The sequence below is a fragment of the Lutjanus erythropterus genome, chromosome 4 (assembly GCF_056507025.1).
Source record: "Lutjanus erythropterus isolate fLutEry1 chromosome 4, fLutEry1.hap2, whole genome shotgun sequence".
Taxonomy (NCBI): domain Eukaryota; kingdom Metazoa; phylum Chordata; class Actinopteri; order Lutjaniformes; family Lutjanidae; genus Lutjanus; species Lutjanus erythropterus.
The window spans coordinates 5,755,362-5,782,175 of NC_139320.1; the positions used below are offsets into that span (position 1 = coordinate 5,755,362).

Sequence of the window (26,814 nt, forward strand, 5' to 3'; positions counted from 1 at the left end):
TTTTATATTATTTTCAATAAAACTATATTTTTATGTGAAGTACACAGGATATTCAGTGTAAATGAACGGTGCTCTATAGTTTGCTTTTACCCTGACTGTCCTGTGGATGATGCTACTCGCTCATTTGTTTCTCACCTCCTGCCACTTTGACACTTTGGTTTCTTTTCGTTTTTCTTTCACCTGCTTTGTCTCCTCTCAATTCCTGCAAATCTATTTCTGTTGTATGCACCATTACACAGAAAAGGTCAGATATTATCAGTTGTTTAGCATACCGTGTTGTCTTTTGGTTGGTTTTTTGTGCAGCTGCTGTTTTGGTGAGCTCTTCCTTGAAATCAAGATGTTAAATCTCAGTGGGACACACCTGTGTGCACTCCACCTCCCCAGATTGATAAAAATCTAACTGAAACAGTGAATCAGAAAGCAGAGTTTCCCTTTAAGGGAAGTTCCAGCAGCCTTGGGAAAACAGCAGGCCCCTCTTGTACTCCCACTAATAAACTAAAGGTGTTGGCAGCAGGGCATGCTTTGTGACTTCCCCCTCCCTGTAACACTGAATCACCAAGGAGAAGACACAGAGATGTGAGATTGCGTGGGTGGGCTGAAAGAAAAGACAAAAGCCGAACAACAGGAAAAGAGAGAAATAAACATTGTCAGATGCTGCTGCACTGGAAGAACTTTTGTACAGTATTTACACATTTTCTGCATTCTTCAGTCGCAGTGCAGAGGGAAGACTTGGAGCATTTATCTGCAGCTTAGTCTTGCATGAGCTCCCTCTCACAGGGAGGCTAATGCATGGAATTAGCTGTAATGTTTTGTTGTGAAATGCTCCTCACTTGTATAACTACCAGTTAACAGTGGAGGATGTTTGCTTAAAAGCAACAACAGCCACTTGGCTCATTAGGCACAAGTAACCCACTGAGAAGAAGTTGGCAACATGGTGTCAGAGGAGAAGCAGATGGTAGAGTGATGCATTGGCCTACCCTGCTCTGCCCCAACCTGCTTATACAGAGTCAAATATATGGAGTCATTTCAGTTAGCTGGATGCATGTTGTCGAGCACACACCAACTACATAAAACTCTGCACAAATCTACAAATATTTAGTTTTATCTTTTCAGTTTTCTCAGTTCTGTTTTTCCCAAAGTAGCATCAGGAGCTAAGTACCCACACTTAAAAGTGAAACCTGTAATATATTTACTGTAATAGATCATAAAATAGCCATGATATATTTTCAGAAATCAAGGAAACCTGTTGAGTTAAAATGCTCGCTAAACTTGATGAGAACCATACAGCTGCAAATCCGTTCCGTAAAAGAATAAATGTTCTGTATGTCTGTTTCACATTAATCAGAGTTCAAATTAATGCAGAATTATCGCCGCATGAGTAAGTGTGTGTTTATGAGTCTTAAGAAGTCAACAACTCGCTACAACCATAGATCGTATATTAAACAGGATTCCAACCTATTTAATATACGGTCTGTGGCTCCAACACGCTATTGGGACTGCTGTACTCAATTATGTCAATATTGCTCCTTTAAAGTCCAACTCCTAACCTGTGGCTGCAACCAGAAAATGAGATGATATGCTCCCTCGCATGGATGCTTTTCTGCTTGTGGAAACCATTCTCAAGTTTTTTTATGTGCCAGTTTTGAGACTAATTAACCACATGGAAGAGGATTTTTGCCCATATGTGATATGTTGATATTTTCCAACTTATTTTGGGAGATCGAGAATGTAGATACGGATATATGGACGTATTTTTTGCAGAGAACATCTCTAGACATTAGAAGCCTATTGAGTAAATGTTCACTACATTACTGTTTTCTAATTAAAAGTGAAGAGAGAACAAAGGTTTGATGTCAGCTTCATCAGTATGGGAGCCAGGAGAATCCAGGTATTTACCAACTGAGAACCAGATCGTTCTATTGTAGAAACATCTCAAACGGTATGATCAGACCAGTGATCTGCTTTGTGACCGGTCAAGTTTTTGGAGCTTCCTCTCAGAAACGGTTACGTTCTATTCATTAGACTATTTTTCTTGACAAAATGTCCAACATAGGATAACATGGCCTGTCCCTCCAGGTGATGTTCTGCATGCTCAGGACATTCAGGAAACACTAAGGAGTAGGGCTGCACTTAACAATTATTTTATTTATTGATTAATCTGATAATGATTTTAATGATTAATCGATTAATTGTTTAGCCTATAAAATGTTAAAAAAATATGTGAAAAATGCTCCTCACAATTTCACAGAGCGTGATGTCTTCAGATTGCTTCTTTTGTCCAACCAACAGTCCAAATCCCCAAGACATTTCATTATTGTCATAAGTGGTGAAGGAAAGCAGAAACTCTTCACATTGAAGAAACTGAGACCAGCAAATGTTTGACATTTTTTCTTGAAAAATGACTGAAAAGATGCATCAATTATCAAAATAGTTGGCAGCTAGTTTGCTTTTGATCGACTGATCGATTTATCAACTAATTGTTGCAGCTTATGAGAAATTACAACAAGAATCCCTTTAAATACACATATTCTGAACTATATTGTTCTGTTTGTGTTTAAAACCTGTGACTTGATATGCAGTCTGACTTCTAGGAAAATGTTCTACAGATTATGCAGAGCAATACCAGGAATTTTTGTTTGGATTTGTCCAAACGTTTTGCCAAAATTCAGTATCTTTGAATCTTATTACTTCAAAAATGAGTATTCATTGATTCTCCAAGCATTCTTTTTGGGGTGGGAACATCCTCTTTAATAGCTTTTAGATAATGGATTTCTCATATTGGTTAGCCACAGTAGAGACGATCATTGGTGCAATAGCTTTGTGATATTTAGTAAATCCTCTGCTTAAATTTCTGTGGTACCAACACAACCCCAACCTGCAGTCTTCAGATATTTTTTGAACTAGTCAGCAATGTCTTCTTCATTGCTATTCATCATACTCCTCTCTGTGTTTTAGCCAGTGTGTGGTTTTGTCAGGGCTGGGCACAGATGGAAATTGTTGTTTTTTTTCCTTCGTCAGCACTTGACGTTGCTCAGCAAACGTGCGCTCAGAAAAGCATTTCTAAACATAGCTGTATGTGAAGACCTTGGGATCTCCATGTGTCTTCAGACTTTCACATACTCCCAGGACATTAAATGCCACTCAGCAGCTATGTATTTACTGGGAAGGAACAAAGTCGCTGATTAAAACTTCATGAGTGAGAACAAAGAGGATGACGGTGTCTTGCGTCATTCTGTTGTGCTCTGCCCAGACATCCAAGTCTCTCAGACACCATGAGGGGGGGAGTCAGCTGCACAGGGTTCGTTGCTCTGCTGTAATGAACAGCAACCGAGCACCGACTGATGTCAGAGTCCCTGCTGTGGCAGAACAATGCTGACAGAGCCTGTTAACTGTCATGCTAATGATGATGTGAAATATGCACAAACAAACAGCAGAGCAAAGAAGGTGACTGGATTTGCTTGTTCTGATTGTGTGGCTCAACTTTATTAGTCTCTGTTTGCTCTGTGCCATCATTTGGAGCAGTGGGCAGCCGCTACAGGGGGCAGATGTTTTTTTGATACAGCTTGGTACTGGGTTATTTTGGTTGAGTACGGACACCAAATCTTAGGCAAGGTACAGCTCCTCAATATAATTATAAGTGCACTTTTTTTGCAACTAACACAAATGAAAACGTGGTTGATTAAGATTTTTGTCACGACTAATGGTTTAACCCTGCTTCTGTAGTTTTCTACAGTCAGAGATGAAAATTAAGGTGAGAGACATAACCCTACAGTAGTAGAATCTCGCTGAGCGTGTTATTATTTTACATTTATCTATACAGAAGTCTGTCAAATTTTAGCCAAAGACTTAAGGCCCCAACACATGATCAGCAATAAAAACGCTTTGCGTTGGTTGTCCGATTGTTTTCTTATAGAGAGAGCAGTGGCGCCTGACCAAGCAACACCGCTACCCTCGGTGTAACGCACTGCTCGGATTTGCCGCTGACCGCTGCACTCAAAGTTCCAATTATTTGAACTTTGCCCTTATTTGCCGCTGACCTTTCAAAGCGCAACCAATGAGATAACAGCTGAATGTGACGACGCAGGCAGAAGAGACCGCAGATGTGTTGAAGTGACACAAGCAGAGGAGACAGTGACTGATGTTTGAGTCTTGAAGGGAACCCCAGAACTGCAGAAGATCTTGCCAGAGTGATCATTTTAACGTCACAATGAAGGGACGACACAGAAAAATCTTGCAGCAATTTCGCAAATCAAGGGTTCCCTCCCAGACATGACCGAAGAAAAGTGTTTCAGGGTTCCCCAAACCCTGTAATACATTAAAAATGGACTACAATCTTGCCAGTAAAGGTAATGCATGGTGAAATATAAAGTTATGCTAAATATGAGAATGTTAGCATTTTCACTGTGAGCATGCTGACATCAGGGTTTAGCTGTGAGAGCATCACAGAGCTGCCAGCATGTCTGTTGACTCTTAGTCTGTGTATTAAGTGAATTAGTCAACTTTTCATTAGTGGAAATGGCCTTTCAGACAGAAAAAAAACTAATTAGAATATTGAATACAAGAACTTGTAATGATGTCCCCTTTCCTCCTTTCATTGTGCTGTGACAGCAACACTTCCCCTGTCTGCAGTCTTTGTCACAGTCTTTGCACATGGCCACATGTAAAAAGCCAATTAGAAACCAGGTTATGCATAAAATTGGAAATCGGGTTTCTCTGATCAACTGACTATAATTATTTTGAAAGGTGGTTTGGTGTCTTTGGTGTGTTTTATTTTTGATCTTTCATAAAATCTCTCAACTGGTGTGTGAGTTTCTGGGCACCATGAGAGTGAGAGGGGTGGGGTCACAGTGTCTGAGTCTTGTGTCGTTGTAGATAAATTTTATCAGTGTTTGCTGCAGTTCGCTGCAGTTGCTAAAGGTGGAAGGTAATAAGGTTGTGTAAGACTTACAACCCACCACTATTCCCAAACAGCTTTAATCCAGGTTAGGTTAACCCAATATGAAACCTACACCAGACTGAATGTGTGGTTTGCTAGTGAGACAGAGCTGTGCGCTGGCCTGCTCAGGCTTGCTCTCTTCATTCACCCCCTTCATCTCCCAGCCCAGGCAGTTTGTTCAGGAAGGTGACTGTGGCTGCAGGGCCAGCACAGAGAAAACCCTCCAACAAATGAGCTGCACTAAGCCTACAGCTTTTACTTCCCAACAGCAGAGGAAAAGCTGTCAGCCTGCCCACTGCGGTGTGTGGAATTTATGTGCTGGATGTGCCTATGTGTTTGTTGTGTGCAAGTACACATTGCTCTGTTGCTCTATCTGTGTGCATGCCTGTGTCAACTTCAGAGGGTGAAGGCTAAACATCACAGACGATATGCTACCAGAGAGGCAAAGGCTATGTTTATGCTGTTTATTGTTCAGATCTGATTTTATTTTTAAGATTATTTTTGGGGCTTTTTTGCCTTTAATCATAGTGACAGTTAAAGATAGGACAGGAAAGGGGGTGAAGTGAGAGGGGATGACACGCAGCAAATGGGCCGCAGGCAGGATTCGAACCCGGCGGCCACTGCAGAGGACTAACAGCCTCAGTACATGGTGCGCGCGCCCTACCAACTGAGCTATAGGGGTGCCTGAGATTTGAATTTTTGTTTGGCTATTCACATGATCTCTATAATGTGGGCCATATCACAGTGTGAACAGGTCACAGTCCTGAACTGTCCCTGTATTCAAAAGAACATTATACAACTATTTGTTCTGAAGTCTGAACAAGTTGTTTGATTGGACAAGAGACATTCCATGAGTGCTGATATAGAGTACAACATCAATGGGACTTTGTTAGCCTACAACTGTTAGCTTACATTAATATTACACTTACAGACAGACCATAGAGACAGAAGGAGATAGGTGGCATCTTGCACGAGTCAGAGACTATTACAACAGCAGTTTTAACAACTTTTGATCTATTAATCAGGAAAATACCTGTGCTTATGTGCCTATGTGTTACCATTGTTATTGCATAAATATAGTCTATAGTTGCATGGCTTAACGATATAAATTATAAGATTGTTCCTTGAACAGTTTTCAAGGAATGGTTTTCTTCCTAATTTAGCTTCTTGAATCGGATAAAATAACAAACCTGCTATTGAAAAATCCTGTGGTTGGTTCGTTTGCTCTCAGACCACAAATGAACCACGCCAGAGTTCATTTGGAAGTGGACCGAGACCCACCTTTTTATGTGGTCTCGGTCTCGTTGTTTGGTCCGCACCAGAGTCGGTCTCAAAAATTAAACATGGACATTCAGTCTCTAAGAGGTCTGAGCTAAATACAGCGTTGAGGCAGTTTTATAGACCCATCAGGACAACTCAGCTGGGGAGCTCTACTGCAGCAATGTGTCAGCCTACATATAGCAGCTAGCATGCTAATGTAAGTGTGCGGGAAAATGTTTGCGTTGCTTGGCAACAGTCCAGTTGAGCGCTTGTGGAACTGTTGTACAAAAGTATTATCACACTCAAGATCGTGCTGTTGGCCTGAATATCATCACGGCTGTGATTATCAACCTAATATGACTGAATCATAGTCATGATGATATTCAGTCCAACAGTGAGTTATATTGCTCAAATAACAACATCACACGCAGCACACTGTCATATGAAAGTAAAAATTAAGGCTTCTGAAGTCAGTGTTTACAGTTTAATTTCTAACTTTATGACCAGTGGAAACAATCACATTTGTGCACAGATAAGGATAAGGAGTCAGAACCAGGAGTGGTGGGCTTGATGTGAAAGGCTTCACACAAACAGATTTTATCCAAGGGGCTACTTTTAACTACATCTGTCAACGCCTCTCCTGATCAGTCTTTCAAGACACTTCTTGACACTGTAGACACTGTATCTGATTTAGGAACACATGACAGTGTTGTTCCAACTGTCGTGAAAAAAAAAAAAAAACCTCTGAGTCACATACTAGCAAAAGAAAAAGATTTGGATCAGATTTGGGCCACTTTTGCATGCGAGTGAATGTGGTCAGAGTGATCTAGTAAGAAAGAAAACAGAGCTATCCTTAGTGAAATACAAAGACACTGACCACTGACTACTGACTACTAACTCTCCATAAGACGTCTGTGAGACAGAATTTATTTAGGTTTTCTGGTAGCGACTGCATTGTCATAATTGTGTTTGAAGCAATTTTCTGTCAACTTTGTGATTGAAGGCTCTCAGTAAAGTGAGATTGCACGGTAATATTGGCCTGAGATCAAAAAGCCTGTCAAATAAAGAGAATGTGGTGATCACTCTTCCTGACAAATTCCTCCTGTGTAGATTTGTCTTGTTACCTGACATCTGTCACATGATTATTTTCAAATCTGGGACATGAAATGGCACTTCTGATTAGGTTTTGCTGTTGTCTTTGCTTGATGAATGTTGCCCCAGTGTATAATCGGAACTAACTGTGCCTTTTTTTTTTTTCTATTTTGTGTCTCAATCCAGGCCTCATGGAGCTGGGGACTCGACGCCTGCTGTGCACAAGGGAGCTCGATCCATGCCCGGTTCCCAGCAAACAACCATAAAGGGTGGGAACCTTAATTACCCTTCAGTTCTTTCTTCCCATCCCTCCCCTAAGTTGCCCCTGTGGTGATATTGTCTTGTCCCGTCTGTGGCCTGCAACATGATTGGCAAGCTGAAACAGAACTTGCTGGTGGCCTGTTTGGTCATCAGCTCGGTCACAGTCTTCTACCTGGGGCGCCACGCCATGGAATGTCACCATCGCATCGAGGAGCGCAGCCAGCCGGGAGGGATCCTGCCTCTGTCGGCGCTGGGAGGCAGCATGCGGACCACTTTACGGACAGGCCAGAATCTCAGCACGCCTTTTATTTACAACAAAGACATGCCACTCATCTTCATCGGTGGAGTGCCCCGCAGCGGGACCACGCTAATGCGAGCCATGCTGGATGCCCACCCTGAGGTGCGCTGTGGTGAAGAGACCCGCGTCATCCCACGTATCCTGGCCATGAAGCAGATGTGGAGCCGCTCGGGCCGGGAGAAGATGCGCCTGGACGAGGCCGGTGTGACAGATGAGGTGCTGGACGCCGCCATGCAGGCCTTCCTGCTGGAAATCATCGTCAAACATGGAGAGCCCGCCAACTTTCTCTGCAACAAGGACCCTTTTGCACTGAAATCGCTCTCCTACCTGGCCAAGATCTTTCCTCGTGCCAAGTTTGTACTCATGATCCGCGATGGCCGGGCTTCAGTCCACTCCATGATCTCACGGAAGGTGACCATCGCCGGCTTTGACCTGGGCAGCTACCGGGACTGCCTGACCAAGTGGAATCGGGCCATAGAGACCATGTACACTCAGTGCCTGGAGGCAGCGGACAAATGCCTACCTGTGCACTACGAACAGTTGGTCCTTCATCCTGAGAAATGGATGAGGACGCTGCTGAAATTCCTTGACATTCCCTGGAATGATGCTGTCCTCCATCATGAGGAGCTCATTGGGAAAGCTGGAGGAGTGTCCCTCTCCAAGTAAGTAATGCAGACACCTCTTTTTTTCCTTTGCCTAGCCCAAACCTCAAACCCGATATCTTGTTTTGTACTCAGACTTGCAAGGTGCAGTAAGGTTGCCAGTGGACCTTCACATAAAAGGCAATGCATCATCAGTGTTTAATTAGATGGAATCTGTAGACCGGGTCAAGTTAGGTGAACTTGCCGTTTCTCTGTAATTGTAGTAATTGTAGGCAGAGTAAAACATAACTCTGGCTATTGTCACTGTGTGTTTGATCTTTCCTGTTTGTAGCTCTGGGAGAGACCTGCCCACGTTGTTACGTCCAAACAGAACTCTCTCATTTCAGTAATTACAACATAGGCTGTTGCAATGCCTTTTAAGAATAGATTTTCTCTCTAAGCAGTTCCTTCAACCTGAAATAGCTCTATTATCTTTCAGTTCTTCTTGTTGGTTGTATTAGGGTTTACTGCACTGCCTTGTAAAATGGGGGTCAACGGCCTTTTGTCTGTACAACTGCATGTTGGCTCCCAGCTTTCTAAAGTGGTTACTACCAGTGAGGACACACTGACTCACCATCTATCACTGTGTCATGCTGTGACTCATGTTCAGTTCTTTTTTTGTTCTCGGTTCATTGACATTTTGGTCACTGAAACCCACTTGGAATGCAGCGGCGGGAAGCTCTCTGCTAGCTCTGTCATAGTACAAATATATTCATTAGGGTTTTGTATTCCCAATATATTATTATACATTTTTAATGATAAAAAAGATACAGTGATCTTGACAATATTACAATATTATAAATTCATATTGTTATCATATTGTCAAATATTACAGTGGAGGAGGTAGTTACAGAAAGGGGAGCGATTTCAGCAGTGTGGAAGTGGTTTGGTTAAAAAATATCAGATGTAAAATAATCATAATAATGAGTGGTAATAAGCAAGTAGTGCAAGAAGACTGTAACTGTAATGGACTGCCCAAAGAGGGCAATACAACAAACTGATTTCTCCAGCTCAAGCAGAAGCACCCGGCTGAGGAATGGAAGAAGCAAAAATCCTGCGAGGAGAGCGCAACAGCTGTCGTGACTTCTAAGCCATTATTTTGTCATATCGTCAAGAATATTGCTGTCACAGAATACCCTGAAATATTGTGATATTATTTTAGGGCTGTATCACTTATCCCTAATTCATGTTAACGCTGGTAATGAGCAGCTGCTTAATGTTCACTAGATGCTTCCGCTATAGCGGCAAATTCATGAACTAGCTCAGGGGTTTCAAACTCTTAAGACTTCAGACTTCACTAAATTAGGGCCCGACTGATTCAGGACTTTTGGAGTGATGCAGATATTAGGAGGTAAAAAATTCAGATTCCGATTTATCAGTTGATATTCTTCAAACAGATTTAAGTATACAGAATATAGAATATATACATAAACACACATTTTTGCAATGATCCTTCAAATGTGAGGGATCACTTATGACAAATATATGTAACAGAAGCAGGATATTTTCTAGTTTAATGATAATCATTATTGTCCAAAAATTATATCAGGGCACTGAAACATCAGTGCTTTCAACAGTCATAAATAACTATACAGAAAAAAACACAAATAGAGCAAAATATTTAAATTTGAATGTAGAAAAAGGATCAAATATACATAAAATGCTGTCTATAATAATATGTTAAATTATAGTTTATTATCATTATTTAATTAAATAATTTAATTCCTATGTTAAAAAAAGTTCCTGGGGAGGGACTCATCTTTTGAAAAATTTGGTGCAATGATGTTACTTTTGGCATATATGGTATGTCTTTATTTGTTAGAGGAAGTTTTTAAATAGGTGTATCTCAGACAACATACATGCAGATACCATTCTAGATGATTGGTTTATTGTTAGGGCTGCACAGTTAATTGAAATATCATCAAAATCACAGTAATCCTAAGTGCAATGTCCAAATCCCAGAAGCTGCAATGTTTTTTTTGGAAAGTAAAAAAGTGTGACAAAAGTCCTGTAGTGCTGCAGAGATGCTGTGTTCTAAAAATCTCGTCCTACAGATGTGAGAACTGGTACAGTATATTTTAGTGAGAAAATTAAAATTGTGATGCAAAAATGAGCATTCCCATGAATTGTCAGGGTTCATACGGGTTCTGAAAATCCTTGAAAATGCTTTAGTTTCAATGTTTTCATGTTTTCAGGGTTTGAAAAGTGCTTGAAGTTGTAATTGCATTACCTTCATAGTAAATCTCTATCTGACTAAATAGTTCAATTTTTAGGAAAAAAAAAGTCAGAGGACCTGATTGCTTTTGCCTTTCTGCAAACTTAGAATACTATTACAAAACAATTTTGTTTGTTTTAGCACGATAACATCCGATTTAGGGCTACAACTAATGATTATCTTCATTGTAGATTAATCTGTTGATTATTTTCCCAATTAATCTCTAAATTGTTGGTCCGTGAAATGTCAGGAAATAGTAAAAAATGTTGATTGAAGACCAACATGACGTCCTTAAATGTCTTGTTTTGTCCACAACCCAAAGATATTCAATTTCCTGCCAGGGACGAGTAAAGAAACCAGAAAATATTCACATTTAAGAAGCTGAAATCAGAGAATTTTGACATTTTTTCTTAAACATAGCTCAAGCCAATTGATTGATTATTATAGTTGGTGATTAATTTAATAGTTGATTAATCATTAATCATATAAGCATTTTTAGCATACAATATATATCTAATTATGGAGACCACAGCTCTAAGCTTGACATACACCTTCAGAAGTACTTGAATTTGACATCGGAAAAGGTTTAGGAACCCTGAATTGTGAATCATTGCAATCTCAATATCTGTCAAATTAATCGCAGCATGATTTTTTTTCACTATATGCACTACATGCAGCCCTTGCTAATGTAATAACTAATTTAATAATTTTCCACTTGCAGTCTCTCCCCTGAAACAGTTTGGAGCTCCTGTGGGGAGGCCCACCTCCCTGTCTGAAAACCTCTGAACTGGCTCATTGCTGATGTAATGGTGGTTAAATAAATATTTGACGTTGTAAGAAGTTGTGATTTGTGCCTGACCCACCTGCTACACATGCTAACCTGGGCCTGCAATATACATCACATTCCCAGTGTAGGAGAAATGAGCTCGGACATGCCCATGAGGGGAGAGGAAGTATGGATCGGCGTTTAACGTGGAGAAAACTGACACATAGGTAGCGGTGTGTCAAGTCTTAGGTATCACTTTCTAGTTAATCTCAGTTCCTGCAGGCCTTGAAAATAAACATGCACCTCTGGCCTTGAAATATATCCTTCCCATGTTTTCACAAAGCTTCCAGACTTTCCATCATTGCATTGCATTTGGAAATGAAACATCCTACTGCTGTGCACAGTGAGGAACCTACTCATTAGTGACTTAAAGCACATGAGATTATGTCTGCACCACTGTACTGTAAGCAGGTTTTCCTAATGGCCCTGCCTGGTGTCAGATTTGTTTTGGTTTCAGTGATTTGGGAGGTTGGCCTCTGGATGTCGTTGAGGAAACGCTGAAGGGGTGCAATCTCATTCCTTCCCTCTTTCAGCCCCCCCCCCCCCCCTCTCTGCTACCACCCTTTTCCTGCCACGTAGCACCAGAACACACTCCATATCCTCTGAAGACATTTGGGCCACGTTTTGTTATTGTCTGCGTATGAGAACACTCATGGTTTTTATTAAAAAGCTTTGCATTCATTGTGCGGCTTTTCCTCAGAATGCTTTTTGCCTTAACTGAACTTCTCCAAGAACTGGTCCCGCTTCCTCTTGTCGTAAAAAGTGCGGCTATATTTCTTTCTTCCATTTGGAAATGTTTTAATTTGCTTCATTAATGTTCCCTCTGTTTTCATTCTTGTGCTCCATGACTTGGATCAGTTGGACTAAGAGAAGAAACAAAGAGGCAGTAGGGATGTAAATGTAGAGCAGGGGTTAGCAGCTCAGTTTGGTTGTTGGCCAGTGTTTTACAGGCGTGGTGTAGAACTATATAATTATGATTCATAATGATAATGTTTGTTTAATGATTGTGTCCGAGGGCAGATGTCATGTTTCCCGTTCATAAGTGAGGGCTAACAGAGTTTGAAGCAGTTTATGTTTATACTACTGTGGACTCACATACACAAAGTTATATGCTGTGTTGCACATGGCTGGAGGAGTAACAGATTACATGTAACGAGATTACATAATCTGGATACAAATAAAAAAGTAACTGCATTCCATTACAGTTACTGATTTAAAAAAAAAAGACTTAATCAGATTACAGACACATCTTGTAAAAATGTTGATTATTAGTAGGATTACAATTGTAAGAACGATATTCTACCATGCACAGTGCACACACACACAGCTGTTAATTCATTATCATCATCTCTAGTGAAAAAATACTTCACTGGGTGGAAATTTCATCATTTTTGTCTTTAAATCAATCAGTCAATCATTCAGTTGCACACAGCAAGAGGAAGGAACAGCTGGACAAACTAATAAATCTAACACTGAACATAAAACACTTGGAGGTGTAATTGATTATTATAGACTATTAAATTAATCAGCAACTATTATGATAATCATGAATGTTGACTCATTTTTTTAAAGAGAAAAAGCCCAAATTCTCTGATTTCAGCATCTTAAATGTGAACACTGGTTTGAGGACGTCATCTTGAGCTTTGGGAAACACTGATCAACATTTTTCACGGTTTTATGGACCAAATAACTAAGTGATTAATGGAGAAAGTTATCAACAGATTAATCGATAATGAAATGAATTGTTACAGGAAGGACTTGGAAAAATAGGTCCAAACATGTTTGGCTCTATTTTTCAATTGACAAGATTGTCACAGGATTCATTAATTGATTAATCGATTTTAGTAAGTTAATTAAAGAATGTCAGAATTCTCTGTTTTCAGTTCCTTAAATATGAATAGTTTCTTTCCTCCTCTCTGACAGTAAACTGAATATATTTGGGTTGTGGACAAAACAAGACTTTTGAGGACGTCTTCTTTAGTGTTGATCAATATTTTTCACCATTTCCTGATTCCTGAAGAAAATAATCGACTGATTAATTGATAATGAAAACAATTGATATTTGTAGCTCTAAAAACACTGTATGAGGCTATTTAACCATATTTTAAAACTGAGATCAAAAAGTGAAGGAAAGCAGTCAAGCTGCATTACTTCAGTATTGTGATACTTGGATTACTGACATTTTAACAGGTAATTAGTAACTGTACTGGACTACATTTTTAAAGTAGCCCTCCCAACCCTGGTTGCTCTATAAGACGAGATGTAAATGACCAGTACATAGCAGCCTATTTCAGTAATGGATGAATGCAGACAGAGCTGTGATGCTTAGCTGATTAATCCATAAGTCAAATGCCAGAAAATTAATCGGCAGCTATTTTGATCATTACTCACTCGTGGCAGCCATTCAGCCAAATGCCAAACATTCTCTAGTTGCAGCTTCTCAGTGGGAGTATTTGCTCTGTTTTTCTGTCATTGTAAACTGAACGTCTTAGGGTTTTGCATTATTGGTTAGATAAAACAATACACTGATGATGTTAACAATAACTAGTCTTTTTTCTGACATTTTTATACCAAACAATTAGTCAGTTATTTCAATAAACTGTCTGCAGATGAATTGATAATGACAGCAATAGTTAGTTGCAGCCCTGTCGCTTTACACAGTGTCTCTATGTCCCTAAAATAGTATCATGATATTTTGGGGTATTTTGTGAGAACAATATTCTTGACAGTATTACAAAATACTGAAAAAATGCTTTTGTGGAAGTCTCAATAGCTGTTGAGTTCTCATTGCAGGACGTTTGTCTCTCCTTGTACTCAACTAGGTGTTTCTCCTCGAGGTGGTGAAATTAGGTTGCTGTATTGATCCCTTTTGCTGCAACTTGGGTGGTGTACCAAGGCGACTTAAAATGTGAACCATGTAACGGTAATTGAAGATATTGTTGTGTGGCTTTAGTTTATGGCTATATAGCTAGGTAAATCAAAAGATAACTGATGAATAACCGTAACTGATATTAGCTTGTTAAAATGTGGTCATCTGTTGGGTCGGCTGGTAGCTCACCTAGCTTTCACTGTTATGTTTATCAGTAGTGTGGAAGTGGTTTGGTTACATAAGATGAGATGTACAATAAATTGCAGTTATATGTAAGAATGGCAAGACGACTGTAGCAGTAACGTTAACTTAATTAAACGGACATAGAAAGTTGGCCAGATTTTGCTAAACGTAAACTTACCTATTGAAATCCCAGACACAGTGCCGTCCTCAGTACTCTCGGATGAAGTGGAGTCCGGTGGTGGAGATTTTCAAGGTGGCCGCTCTGGTTCTGTAACGTCCGCAAGCGGACTTGAATGCTGAGAGGAAGATGGATGCGGTCCACTCTTCTTGCAGTGAAATCTTGAGTAACTTTCTGCTCTTAAATTGATTTTGTGCATGTTCAGATGCTTCATCAAATTGGTCGTGTTACCGGCCTTAGAAACGAAGTCCTTTTTGCAAATATTGCATCGCGCACTATTGGCATCAATCTTGCTAAAATGAAGCTACAATTTTGACCTCTGTGGCATTTTTTTTTTTAACTGCTTTGACGACACACACTGTAGTTCACAACACAGATACACGTGAACCCTGTCTGTGGGTGTAACCACATAAGTATTTTTCCTGCATGCCTCAACCACGTGTAACGTTACAGTCCATCACCAGCAGCATTATCAGATCTTGATCATGTGATTAACTCCTAGGTACCGAAACTTGGCACCGAAAGACAAGGCATCTTTTGATACTGGGTAGTATCGAGGCATTTCGGTCGGTACCATAAAAGAACCAAAGTTCGGTACCCAGTCCTAATTATTATGATGACAACAAAACATTAACAGTACAATATGGTACACTCCTACTACACAGGTGGCGTTTCATTTCTTTAGTTGTCCATCAGAGCACATCTCTCCTGTTGTAATCAATCCAGCTGTTTACAGGGGCTTCATAATGGCCCGTGACAGAACGTGACCTGAAGCGTTTCAAGTGTATTTTCTCCTGTTTAATGTGCATAACTACAGTGATTGTGAGAGCTGTCACAACACGGGTGACCTGCACTCAGTACTCTGCCTGACTGCATCCCGTGTAGACACAGTAGCATCAGCATGCCATTTGTTTATCTTAGAACAGAACAATTCAGTTCGACTGCTTCCTCTCTGTAATGGAAACTGATCAGTTGTGGTCAAACTGGCTAAACCTGTGGAATTAAAACTGTACAGGCTTCATTTCTACAGTACAAAATGATTTGTAGAATTTGTTATTCATCTGTTAAGTTTATTTGACTTCATTTCAGCGCTATGCACTGTTCAAACAGCTCACTTCAGAAAGAGGACCAGTAGGCTTAGTTTGCATGCTTCTCTTTATGTGATGTTAGTGGGTAATATTTATTTGAATTGAAGGGTTTCTCACAGCAAAGCCCAGTGGCAAGTATCCTTTGATCAGGGACGGCAGTTAAGTATCTTTATGATGCGGCCCCAGCGTGGGCCAGCAAGAGACTGATGGCAGCATTTTAAAGACAGTTCACCTACAAAATAAAATTTCAGTCATTATCTACTCACCTGGTTGAAGGTCAGACATTGTTTTTAAGTCAACAAAACACTGCTGGAGTTTCACAGGAAAACAAGTGTTGCAGAATATGAATGGTGACCAGTTTTCAAATGCAAAAACAACCAAAAAGAGCCGGAAAATACCTCTTTACTGCTCGTCTGGTGTAATCCAAGCCTCACCATGCAAAACTGACTTGATAGATGTCATTTACACCATGTTTTTAGCTTAAATCTTCACTGTAGATCTTTAGCTTGGAGCCACATTTCACAACCACACATGCATGTGATGTGTGGTTGTTCTTTCCATTTGAAAACTGGTCACCATTGGGAGATTCTGCAACATTGTTTTCCTGTGAAACCCCAGGTCCAGTCCTTTGTGGACTAAACAACTAAACCTGAGCATCATTCGACATGAGGGTGAGTCGATAATGACTCAGTTTTGTTTTTTTGGTGAACTATCCCCTTAAGTGGCATGGTGGTGCAGTGGTTAGCACTGCCGCCTCACAGCAAGAAGGTCCAAAGTTTGATACCCCAGCTCCCCGGCTGGGGCAGGGCCTTTCTGTGTGGAGTTTGCATGTTCTCCCCGTGTCTGCGTGGGTTCTCTCCGGGTTCTCCGGCTTCCTCCCACAGTCCAAAGACATGCATGCTAGGTAAATTGGTGACTCTAAATTGCCCGTAGGTGTGAATGTGAGTGTGAGTGGTTGTCTGTCTATGTGTCAGCCCTGTGATGAACTGGTGATTTGTCCAGGGTGAACCCCGTCTCTCACCCAATGCCAGCTAGGATAGGCTCCAGCAGCCCGCGACCCTTATGGAATAAGCGGTTACAGAAAATGAATGAATGAATGAACTATCCCCTTAAGATAGGGCCCTATAATTTCTGTGATGACATTATCTTGACTGGAATCTGGGAATTAAGAATTTAAAAAAGCCATTCCATAGATTCAATAGGGCCCTGCTTTAAGTAAAAAAAAGATAGCCGGCTGGAGATTTGAAAATATTACTACATAATGTGCTATTAGAAATCATTTATTCAACACACATTCTCAAAAAATCACCAATTGTAGTAGCGTTTTACAAAGAATCTGACAATGTACAGTCTTGCAATGCTGTTTTCAACAATAGCAAGAAATTAAATTGTGACTTTCTTGACTTGTTAAATATGTGTAATTCATACCACAATTCAGATGTGATCAAAAAATGGTTTGTCTCTTGCTGCTGACTACCCAACATGGTTTTTCTGAAATAAGGTCCCTTGGGGGACAATGGAAGGGGAGGGACTTTGTCTCTCCATAGTGCATTTGTGTTTTTAATCAACAGATGTAGCTGCTTAGCTTCCACATGGGCTGCACAATTAATTGCAATATTTTGAAATTTCAGTATGGCCAAATGCAACATCTAAATTGCAGAACCAGAACTGGACTGCATTTTTTTTGAAAAAGGAAAAACGTATGAGAAAACAGCATTATAATGAAGTGCTGTAGAGCTGCAGAGAAACTCTTGATCTTAGCAAGTTCAGCCAAAAATAATTACAATATGATTTATTTTCCATATTGTGCAACCCTATATCAGTGTTTCCAACATCTTAAAAACACATCCCTCGAAAAATAACATTGCCTTGATGCTTAGGCTTGATCAGGGGTCAACTTAGCGCCACCAGGCTCACAATACAATGGACGGAACAGTGAATTTACATTTCTGACAAAAATATGCTAAAGTTTTAATACGAACTATAAAAGAGAGACTTCAAACTTTTATTAGAAGGCCAAATATTTTGATTGTAAGGCAGGATAGAGTCCATGGCACAGAATTTGCCTACTACTCATGAAGAGGATGAAACGTGTCGTAGCTAACTGCATTTTTTTTCAAAGCCACCGTGCTATAATTCAGGTGATCAAGTCAGTAGGGCTGCATGATTAATTGTAAAAAAAAAAAAAAAAATTAATAAAAGGATCGTGTGAGAAAATCGCAGTCTCAGTTCTTAGAGAGAAAAATTGTGATTAATTATATCAAGAATCATGCAGCCTCAGTATCCTGCTACAATGATAAATAATTCATCCTTACAGAGGACAGTTCTTCTCTCCAGCCCGTCTCCAGTGACGTCACAGCTCTGGGGATCTCTCTCAAGGACTCTTGAGCAGTGCTGATATTTGTTAACACATGAGCTTCAACCTACTTGTTGTGGTTGAAGGACAGCCTTCTTAACCCTGAAGTCCTCACTATATAAAGATGAGATTTGCCAGAGTCATAACCCTGTTGATAATACCAACACCCAGACAACAAGGTTGAAGCACATCGAGACTTTTGATCATTTGACCTGTTAAATGTATGTTTAAAACTTCTAGGACACAAATGCTAATTCCTGACCTCTTGAGTTGACCTCTGACCTGGAGAGAGTAGCTGTGACCTACTTTAGTGGTTGTAGATGAGGTCATGGGAAAAGAAAGAGACCAAAGCATGAGTTAGACAAGGCGACTGTATCCAGATCTGCTGCCACCACAAATCTCGTAAAACCATGGAGTCAGAGACATGTGTAACCAACTGAACATGTTCGTCTCCTTCCGTTCTCTGATTTCATCCCTTTTCATCACTGTATTTGAGATCAGTTAAGTCTTTGAGTCTGTTTCTTTCTTGTCACAGCCTGACTCACACTAAATGTTTTAACAGTCAGACTGCAGACAGATTCTGCTCCGTGTTTTTAACAACTTGTACCGATCATAACCTGGGAGGTTTGACAAGAAATATATAAGCCTGCAAAAGTGCTGACTTCTGAGTGAAGCTTGGAGAGACCTGCAATATGTCCTCAGTCTCCTCAGTGTGTGGTGGTGTGATGTTTAGAGCTGCAACGAGTAATCGACTATTAAATTAATCACCAACCATTTTAATAATCGGTTGATCGTTCTGAATAATTTTTTTTTAAGTAAAAAGAAGTCTAAATTCTCTAATTTCAGCTTCTTAAATATCAAATAATCGTTACAGGAAATATTAGACAAAATTGTTACAGGATTAATCAACAAAGAAAATAATTGTTAGTTACAGCCCTAGATATTATAGTGTTTTAAAAAATTGTATAAATTTATTACTCGACTATTAATCGCTACATATTTTCAGAATTTATTAATCGTCTTGTCTGACTTTTTTCAGTTAAAAAGGTCAAAATCCATCCTCAAAACAATTTGAGGACATCATCATCTTGGTCTTTGGGAAACACTGATCAAAATTTTCCACCATTTTCTGACATTTTATTGTCCAAACAACTAATTGATTATCAAGAAAATGATCAACAAATTAATCGATAATGAAAATAATCATTAGTTGTGTCCCTGTGCAATACTGATATATTGTCCAGCCCTACCTACCACCAGGGTCTTTGACATGACAATTTTGGTTTAATCCTTGTGAGTTAATATGTCATGAAGCAAAATAAACATCTTGAATCCACACATTTTTTTAAAGGAGCGGATAAATTCAGTAAACCGTGGCTGAAAAGCTCGTGTTAAGATGCTGTCAGGGGTGTTGTGGTTCAAGCCGAGATACCATGGAGACTCAAGTGCTCTTCAGCCCTGTTACTACAACACTGGACCACTCCGACTCAATGGGAAGGACTCTTGAGTTTCAGAGCGAGGCCACAGTGTCCTTGTCTCTTTCATCATCCGTTGTGTCCGCGCATGGGAAAATCTTCTGTGTGGTCATGTTTGACTAAAACAGGGATTGTACGATCCCCGTCACAATTATAGAACGCTCAAAAAAACAAACGTGAGGTCTAAATGTACCAAACGTCCACATGGGAAGGGGAGTGATAAGAGCTCTTTGGGTTCCAGATGCAGATCTGTGGTCGTTTAGTGCACACGACACCCCTCAACAAATTGATTCCTATCAAATATTAATGAGTGCAGACCTTAACCTGAGTCCTCTGAGCTGAGCTGAGCTGAGGATAGTCATGGAGACGAGGATTTGTCCTCTCTGTCTACATCAAACAGTCCACTGTTATCAGCCACAAAGACAAAGTCTTAAGAAGCTTTTAGATAAAGCAGCGATTTCCACACCAAGACAGAATCACAGCTGGACTGGTCTTACTGATCTAAATGTCATTGGAGGACTCTCCAGCTCTGGTCTCTCATTTGTGTTTGCCCTTTGAACAGTACCAACACTAAATGAGCTTGACTAACCAGTAATATGTAACATTTCTACATCAAAAAGTGTAAAAAAAAAACCCACTAGACCTAAGTTACGTATTTTGTTGAGTTGTGTATATAAATTATCCCAGAGAAATTTGTAATTTTAGTTAAACATGTCAAAAGTGAAACGGTCCCCTGAACAGAAAATAACTAATTTTGACAAACAAATGTTATTTTTGATATTATCTTTTGTGTTTATTACCATGGAAACCTACCGCTTTTGTCCAAAGAGGCCTCCAAAAACAACACAATATAAAAGTTCCTTGCACTAACTTTATATACTGTATAATAAAAGTCACGCAGAATGGCTCCCTCAAGTGTTATTTTATTATAGAACTCATTATTCAAATTGTATTCTGGCTGCATTAAGCCTTATACCATGTCATATACTGTTGAGTAGTTTAATCTATTAAAAGATGCATAACATTATACTCGATCATATGTCTTGCATTAAAATCTAAAACCTAGGAGGTGACTGGTTAATGTAACCAAGACATTATACAAACATAGTGTAGTGTAGACTAGAGCTGCAACAATTAATGGACTGTTAATTGATTATTAAATCAACAACTATTTTGATAATCCATTAATCGGTTTGAGTATTTTTTTTTTTTAAGAAAAAAGTTAAAATTTGCAAGTTTCTATACTCCTCTCTGACAATAAACTGAATATCTTCTTCTTCTTCTTGTGGACAAAACAAGACATTTGAGGACGTCATCTTGGCCTTTGGGGAAACACTGATCAACATTTTTCACAATTTTCAGACATTTTATAGTCAAAATAGTGCAGCCCTTGTGTAGGCAAGTGACTAAAATGTGCAACAGTACATACATAAATGTACCTAAATAGTTCATATTTTAATACTTTATTTCCCTAACAATTGTACTTTTATCAACTTTTTTGTCAGTTTTTTTAAGTAACACATAATCAAATATAACTAAAATCCACCCTAAAATTAAGGTATACACCGTAGTGTGTAAATAAAAAAATAAAATCCCATATAGTTAGTGTTAAATAGCGTTAGTTGTTTTGAAAACAACAGCTATGTTAGCTAGTTAGCTTAGTTCCAAAAATGCTGGATTCGTTTGTGGAGAACATGTTATAGCTTTGGTTTAAACATAAACAATCATAGTTTTCATCTACAACTGCATTCCTGATAAACATCTAATTCTGAAGTAATTCATCTACTCATATTCCCCTCAAGTCTTTACCATCTAACCATTTTGACAAACTTTTTCTGTTTTTGAATCGTCTTTTTCTTGAATGTCAAGATTCCATGACGACCCTCCTTGACTAGCTAAAATTTAATGCATTGAAGTATCTCTGTTTTATGTGTATATAATAATGTAGTCGGAAAGGTTTTCACTCTGTGTGCTTTCTGCAGTAGTTTTTATTCAGTCCACAGACTACATGTCTGCTATTGCAGGCTTTGGTCTAACATCATACCTCTTCCCTAAATGGGTCCTGATACAATTTGATGTTAGAGGAGGCCAGCCACAAGTAGCCTTCGGGGCAACACAACTACCTTTTACCATCATAAACATTTTGCCCCACCTCCTCTCAAGTACTTTGGCCACAGTGCATTAAAGTCAACCCCCATGACACCTGGCAGAAAATGCCTCTTGCCCTCTACAACCACCAGCACTCTTCGCTCTCCACAGTCCCGCAGCGTCGGGTCTCTATCTACATGAAAATCTCAATCAGCAGGCAGGCAGGCCCCAGAGTGGGACCTTGTCTTAGCATTAACATCAATTACTTGGCCCTGATTTAGTGGAGGCCCTGCCTAGCTGAGTGACTCGCTCCATTACTTATCCCAGAACAGGGAGCCATTCCATCCCTCCTCCCTAACTCTCCATCCTATTTGGGATCTTGATGTCTCTATCCGATTCTCTCTTATCAGCCGTTGGTGATACAGAACACCACCTTGGGTAAAGGAGGCCCAGCGATGAATAATTGACAAGCTGGAGGCCATTAAGAGCATCAGCCTGAAGGGAAGTGGTCATGTGACGGGCGGAAAATTTTTTTTTGTCACATCATATTTAAAGCCAAGAAGAAGAGGAGTGTGTGTGTGTGTCACTTGTTCAGCAATGTGGGTGCAAATGACTTTAGATTGATGGGGAAACAAAGAGATGGAATATTTACATCCGTACATCAGTTGTTTATTGTACAAGTTTCTCTGTATGATCTAGTATTGCTCCAAACCTGCTCCTTGTTAAAGGAGACATCTGTAATATATTTTCTATAGTAAATCACAAAATGACAACAATGTGTCATCAAAAACCAAGGACGCCCCTCCATTCCCAGCCAAAATAACTATTATGTATGTCTGAAGTCGCAAGAAATCATTAATAATCTTGTAGAAGGTGTAGATGTTCATCATGGTTAAACTGAGCAAAATGTTAATGGAGTTTGGCAGGCGGTGAGACAGGCAGCCACTTAACGCATCATCCAGAGTGTGTTTCAAAGCAGTGGGCTTTTGTTTTCATGATAACAGGCTTAACTTTACATTGACAGACAACAGACAGTTCAAAACAGCTGATCAACTTACAGTGGAGGACTTGTCCTCACTTGTTATTATCAATTTATGAGGTTGTGCGCATCCTGTGCTTTTTTGAGCTCGATGCAGCCTGACTGTCTCTGCCATGTCTTTGGGGGGGGGGGGGGGGGGGCTCGCTTCAATCAAAGATCATATATTAAACAAGATTACAACTTATTTAATATACAGTCTATGGCTCCAGCTTGCTATTTGGACTGCAGTACCCATTTTTGCAGACCCAGTAGCTACATTTTGCTCCTAAAATAAGCTCTGTGCAAGTCAGTTACTGTTGTCCTCAGACAGAGATGGTTTCTTTGCTGAAGAAACACCATTATGTACCATTCTAGTTTCTAGTGAGTGGATTTTGCAGTTATACTGTTTAGATTGCCAAGTTTTGCAGCAGCTACAATACAGTGCAGAGCATGCAGTTGTGCTGTTAAAGCTATGACATGTAACATTTCCATATTAAAACATGTAAAAATGCTACACTAATGCTATATATTTTGTTGAGAACTTTCATTATCCCAAATCTTTCCAACAATGTTCAAATGCAGAGAAATCCATAATTTATTTAAGTTAACGATGCATTTCCTAGCTAGCTGCTAGTTGCTGGATAACACAGGATGTGTTGGATGCGACAGAGGATGGTGCACATGACTAAATGTAACATAAATAAAACTTTAATTTTACCTCATCCATGAACATGATTTCTGCTTGTATCATGTCAGATAGATGGATAAATGGAGCAGTACCCTCAGTAGTTGTGGGCAGCAGTGTAGCCAGTAGTTCAAGGGAGACAAGAGAAAGAAGTTTTAAAAATCCAATAGTATTGTAAATGATGTTTGTTGTCAATTACGCAGTGAAAAGAAGTCTCTGTCCACAAGTCGTGATGTATTTACTGGCCACACAGATCACCATCGTCTACAACACAATCGCCATGTTCACTTTTGTCTGAAACTTTTGACTCTTCCTCTTCCTCCTCTTCCTCCAAGACACGCTCTCTTGTGGATGTATTTCTTAACATACATGCCAAAACAAGGGACGCATTGCAAGTATGTAGACAGTGACGGTTGTATCATTTAAAATGTACGTGTCTATTTTTGTACTGCAAGGGTGCATAAATGAGCCTTAAACTGTCAATAGCAATAGCTCATGGGTTCAGAGATTCTTTGTTGTCAGTTTGACAAAAATATGATTTTTTTTGCTACTGAGGTTATTTAATTTGAAGGATTTTCAAATGCCTGAAAATGTGAAAGAAAGTAAACTTTTTTTTTAACGTACTACATATGGTGGTATGTTCTTGATACTATTAACATTTTTTCCCCAAATTAGATCCAAAAAATAGCATTACATCACTTTCCCTACAGTATCGCAATGTATCACAGTATATTGAATCTTAACCGCTATATCGTGATACATATTGTATTGCCAGATTCTTGCCAATACACAGCTCTGCAAACGTGATGAATTTATAGTGGGACGGGAGATTTGGACAAAGTAAAATATCACAATATTTTTGACGAACTATCTCTATCTGTATTTTTGCAACGGTATTGTAGGAATGACTATTTGTACTTTCAGAAGATATCATCAATAATGTGGATATGATGATTGAGTGGGTAAAGGCAAATAATAGACCAGCGAGAACAGAACACTTATCATGATATAATGGTATCTAAAATCTAATATGATATCTACTCTCATCTCATGATATCAATATAATATCTTTATATTGCCCAGCCGTGGTGTGCGTGTGTGTTCCTTCCTTCTTTTGTCAATAAGATTGCCTGCATCTAACATGATGGTGAAGCTGAGCTGCGTTCGCTACACTCAGTCTCTGTCTTTATCAGTTTATGTTCCACGTCAACACTTAGAAGCCTCCTGGGTCTTGATGGAGTTACCTAAAGTGATTCCCTACCCATTTGTTGCAGAGTGGATGTTTGGATCATGGCCCGTCTCTCAGAAACCATCTCCACCGTCCTCCTGAGATGACAAAACCAGCTCACTCTATTAATCATGCAGGAGACTATACTCGCACAGTGTAAAGATTCAATTGCAAAGTAAATGGATTAGAGGGAAGTGAATTGCCATATTGAGGTACAGAGTCAGACGTAGGGACGGGGAAGCTGGACATGCAGACGGTAAATAGACGTGTGTGGAAGGAGAGAGCTACCTGAACAGTCTGCAACAGCCAGGGGGGTCAAAAGAATTGGTTCTTTGTGTTCAGTACAATAGAGGAGGCTTTTATTTCGGCAAGAACGATAATGACCAAGAAAATGTTTTCATATAACTTTAAAATTACAGCCTCATATTTCATCATAAAATAAAAATATAAAGGAATGTCTGCTTTTGTTTTTGGCACAATTTTTTCCTTGGTCTGTGCATAGTCTGGCTGAAAAGTAGGAGATGTTGCTGTCAATTTATTGGCACAAAACCCATAAATAAACTACAGTGGCAACGACTGATTGACAAGAAAGATTAGGATTCAGCGTTCTTAATTTTAATGTAGGTTTTTGGATGGTGTTTGAAACTGCTTGAAATTCTAACTGCATGACTTTTACAATTAAAAGAACTGTCTGACTAAATAGTTTGCTTCTTAGTTAAAGAAATAGTGAAATAGTCAGAGAGAGCCTAATGTAGTAAAGAATCCCAGCCCTGCACCAGGATAAATGGAAGCCACATTGACCCTTTTATCGATGTTCGAATTCACTGTGCCATTTCCACATCTGTCTATCTATTTATCTGTCTGTCTGTCTGTCTGTCATGCCTTGTTACACACAAACAACGTTTTGACAAATCATTTTGGGATTAATCCAGGAATTACCCAAATAAAGTTTCTCACGTCATACATATCTCAAACTCAAATATACATTGTATGCACACATTGTATGAATGTAAGGAATAAGCACACAATATTAGAGTGAGATCAAATAAAACTGTGACTGATGTTCACACATCAAACTCACAGTTCATAAACTCACAGTTTGGACTGTGTCACGAGTTTGAATCATGAATCAGAACATTGTTTGGATCAGCCAAAATAGAGGGTTAGGGTTAAATTAATGTAAAAATATGTCTTTGTCTCTGGTCACTTTAAGCTGTATATAAAGATCTACTAAAACAGTCTATGATTATACAGTCTATCCATCTGTAGTTTTGCTGAATTCCCTGCCTGCAACACTATGTGATTGGTTGCACATCACAAGTAATAGCCTATAAACACTGATTGCTGTGCCACAGACAGGAAAGAGACTGGAGCTGCTCTGGTGAGCGAGCTGAGCTGTGTGTCACAGGAAGGCAGCAGATATTGCAGAAGATGCAATTAACAGCTAGGATCTATTTCTATGATGACAAACATGTTCAGTCTCCCAGTTACACCAGTGAAAATTCCCAAAGTCGCAGCCTGCACTCTATGGAGGCAAAAGCGATGAGTTCGCTCACCTCTAACCAAAACACAGCACACACACCTTTTCACTGCAATTCTGCATTAAGATTTAGGGAATTACTTAGGGCTGCAACTCATAATTTTCATTTTTGTCTGATCTGTTGATCTGGCCTGATCTGTTGATCATTTTCTCCACTGAGCAAATAGTTGTTTGGTTTTGGTCAATTATTTTCTCAATTGACAGATTCATTAATCCTGTCACAAGCTTGTCAGTTGGTCCAAACATGTGGAGCATATGGACTTACTAACTTATTTTGCAAGTCTTTCCTGTAACAATTTCATTATTGATTAATCTTCTGATCATTCCCTCCACTAATCAATTAGTTGTTCCATTAGTTGGGCCATAAAATATCAGAAAATGTTGATCAGTGTTTCCCAAAGTCCAAGACGACACCGTTAGATGTCTTTTGTCCACAACTCAAAGATATTCAGTTTACTGTTAGAGAGAAATAAAAAAAAAAAACAGGAAATAATGTTTTTTTTAGGATTTAGGAAAGTGAGTCAAACCAATCCAACAATTATCAAAATAGTTGATGATTAATTTCTAATTCGATTAA

The 26,814-nt window shown here is 39.4% G+C and overlaps 1 protein-coding gene across 2 annotated transcripts in view; it reads left to right on the top strand.

Moving 5' to 3' along the window:
- The window catches only part of tpst1 (tyrosylprotein sulfotransferase 1), a 72,991-nt gene that overhangs the window by 14,819 nt on the left and 31,358 nt on the right, over positions 1–26,814 (top strand). For both annotated transcript variants that reach the window (XM_084716817.1, XM_084716818.1), the window contains exon 2: positions 7,475–8,509. In XM_084716817.1, coding sequence (XP_084572943.1) covers positions 7,653–8,509 — 857 coding nt within the window. In that variant the 5' untranslated portion in view covers positions 7,475–7,652. The remainder of the gene's footprint in view (positions 1–7,474; positions 8,510–26,814) is intronic.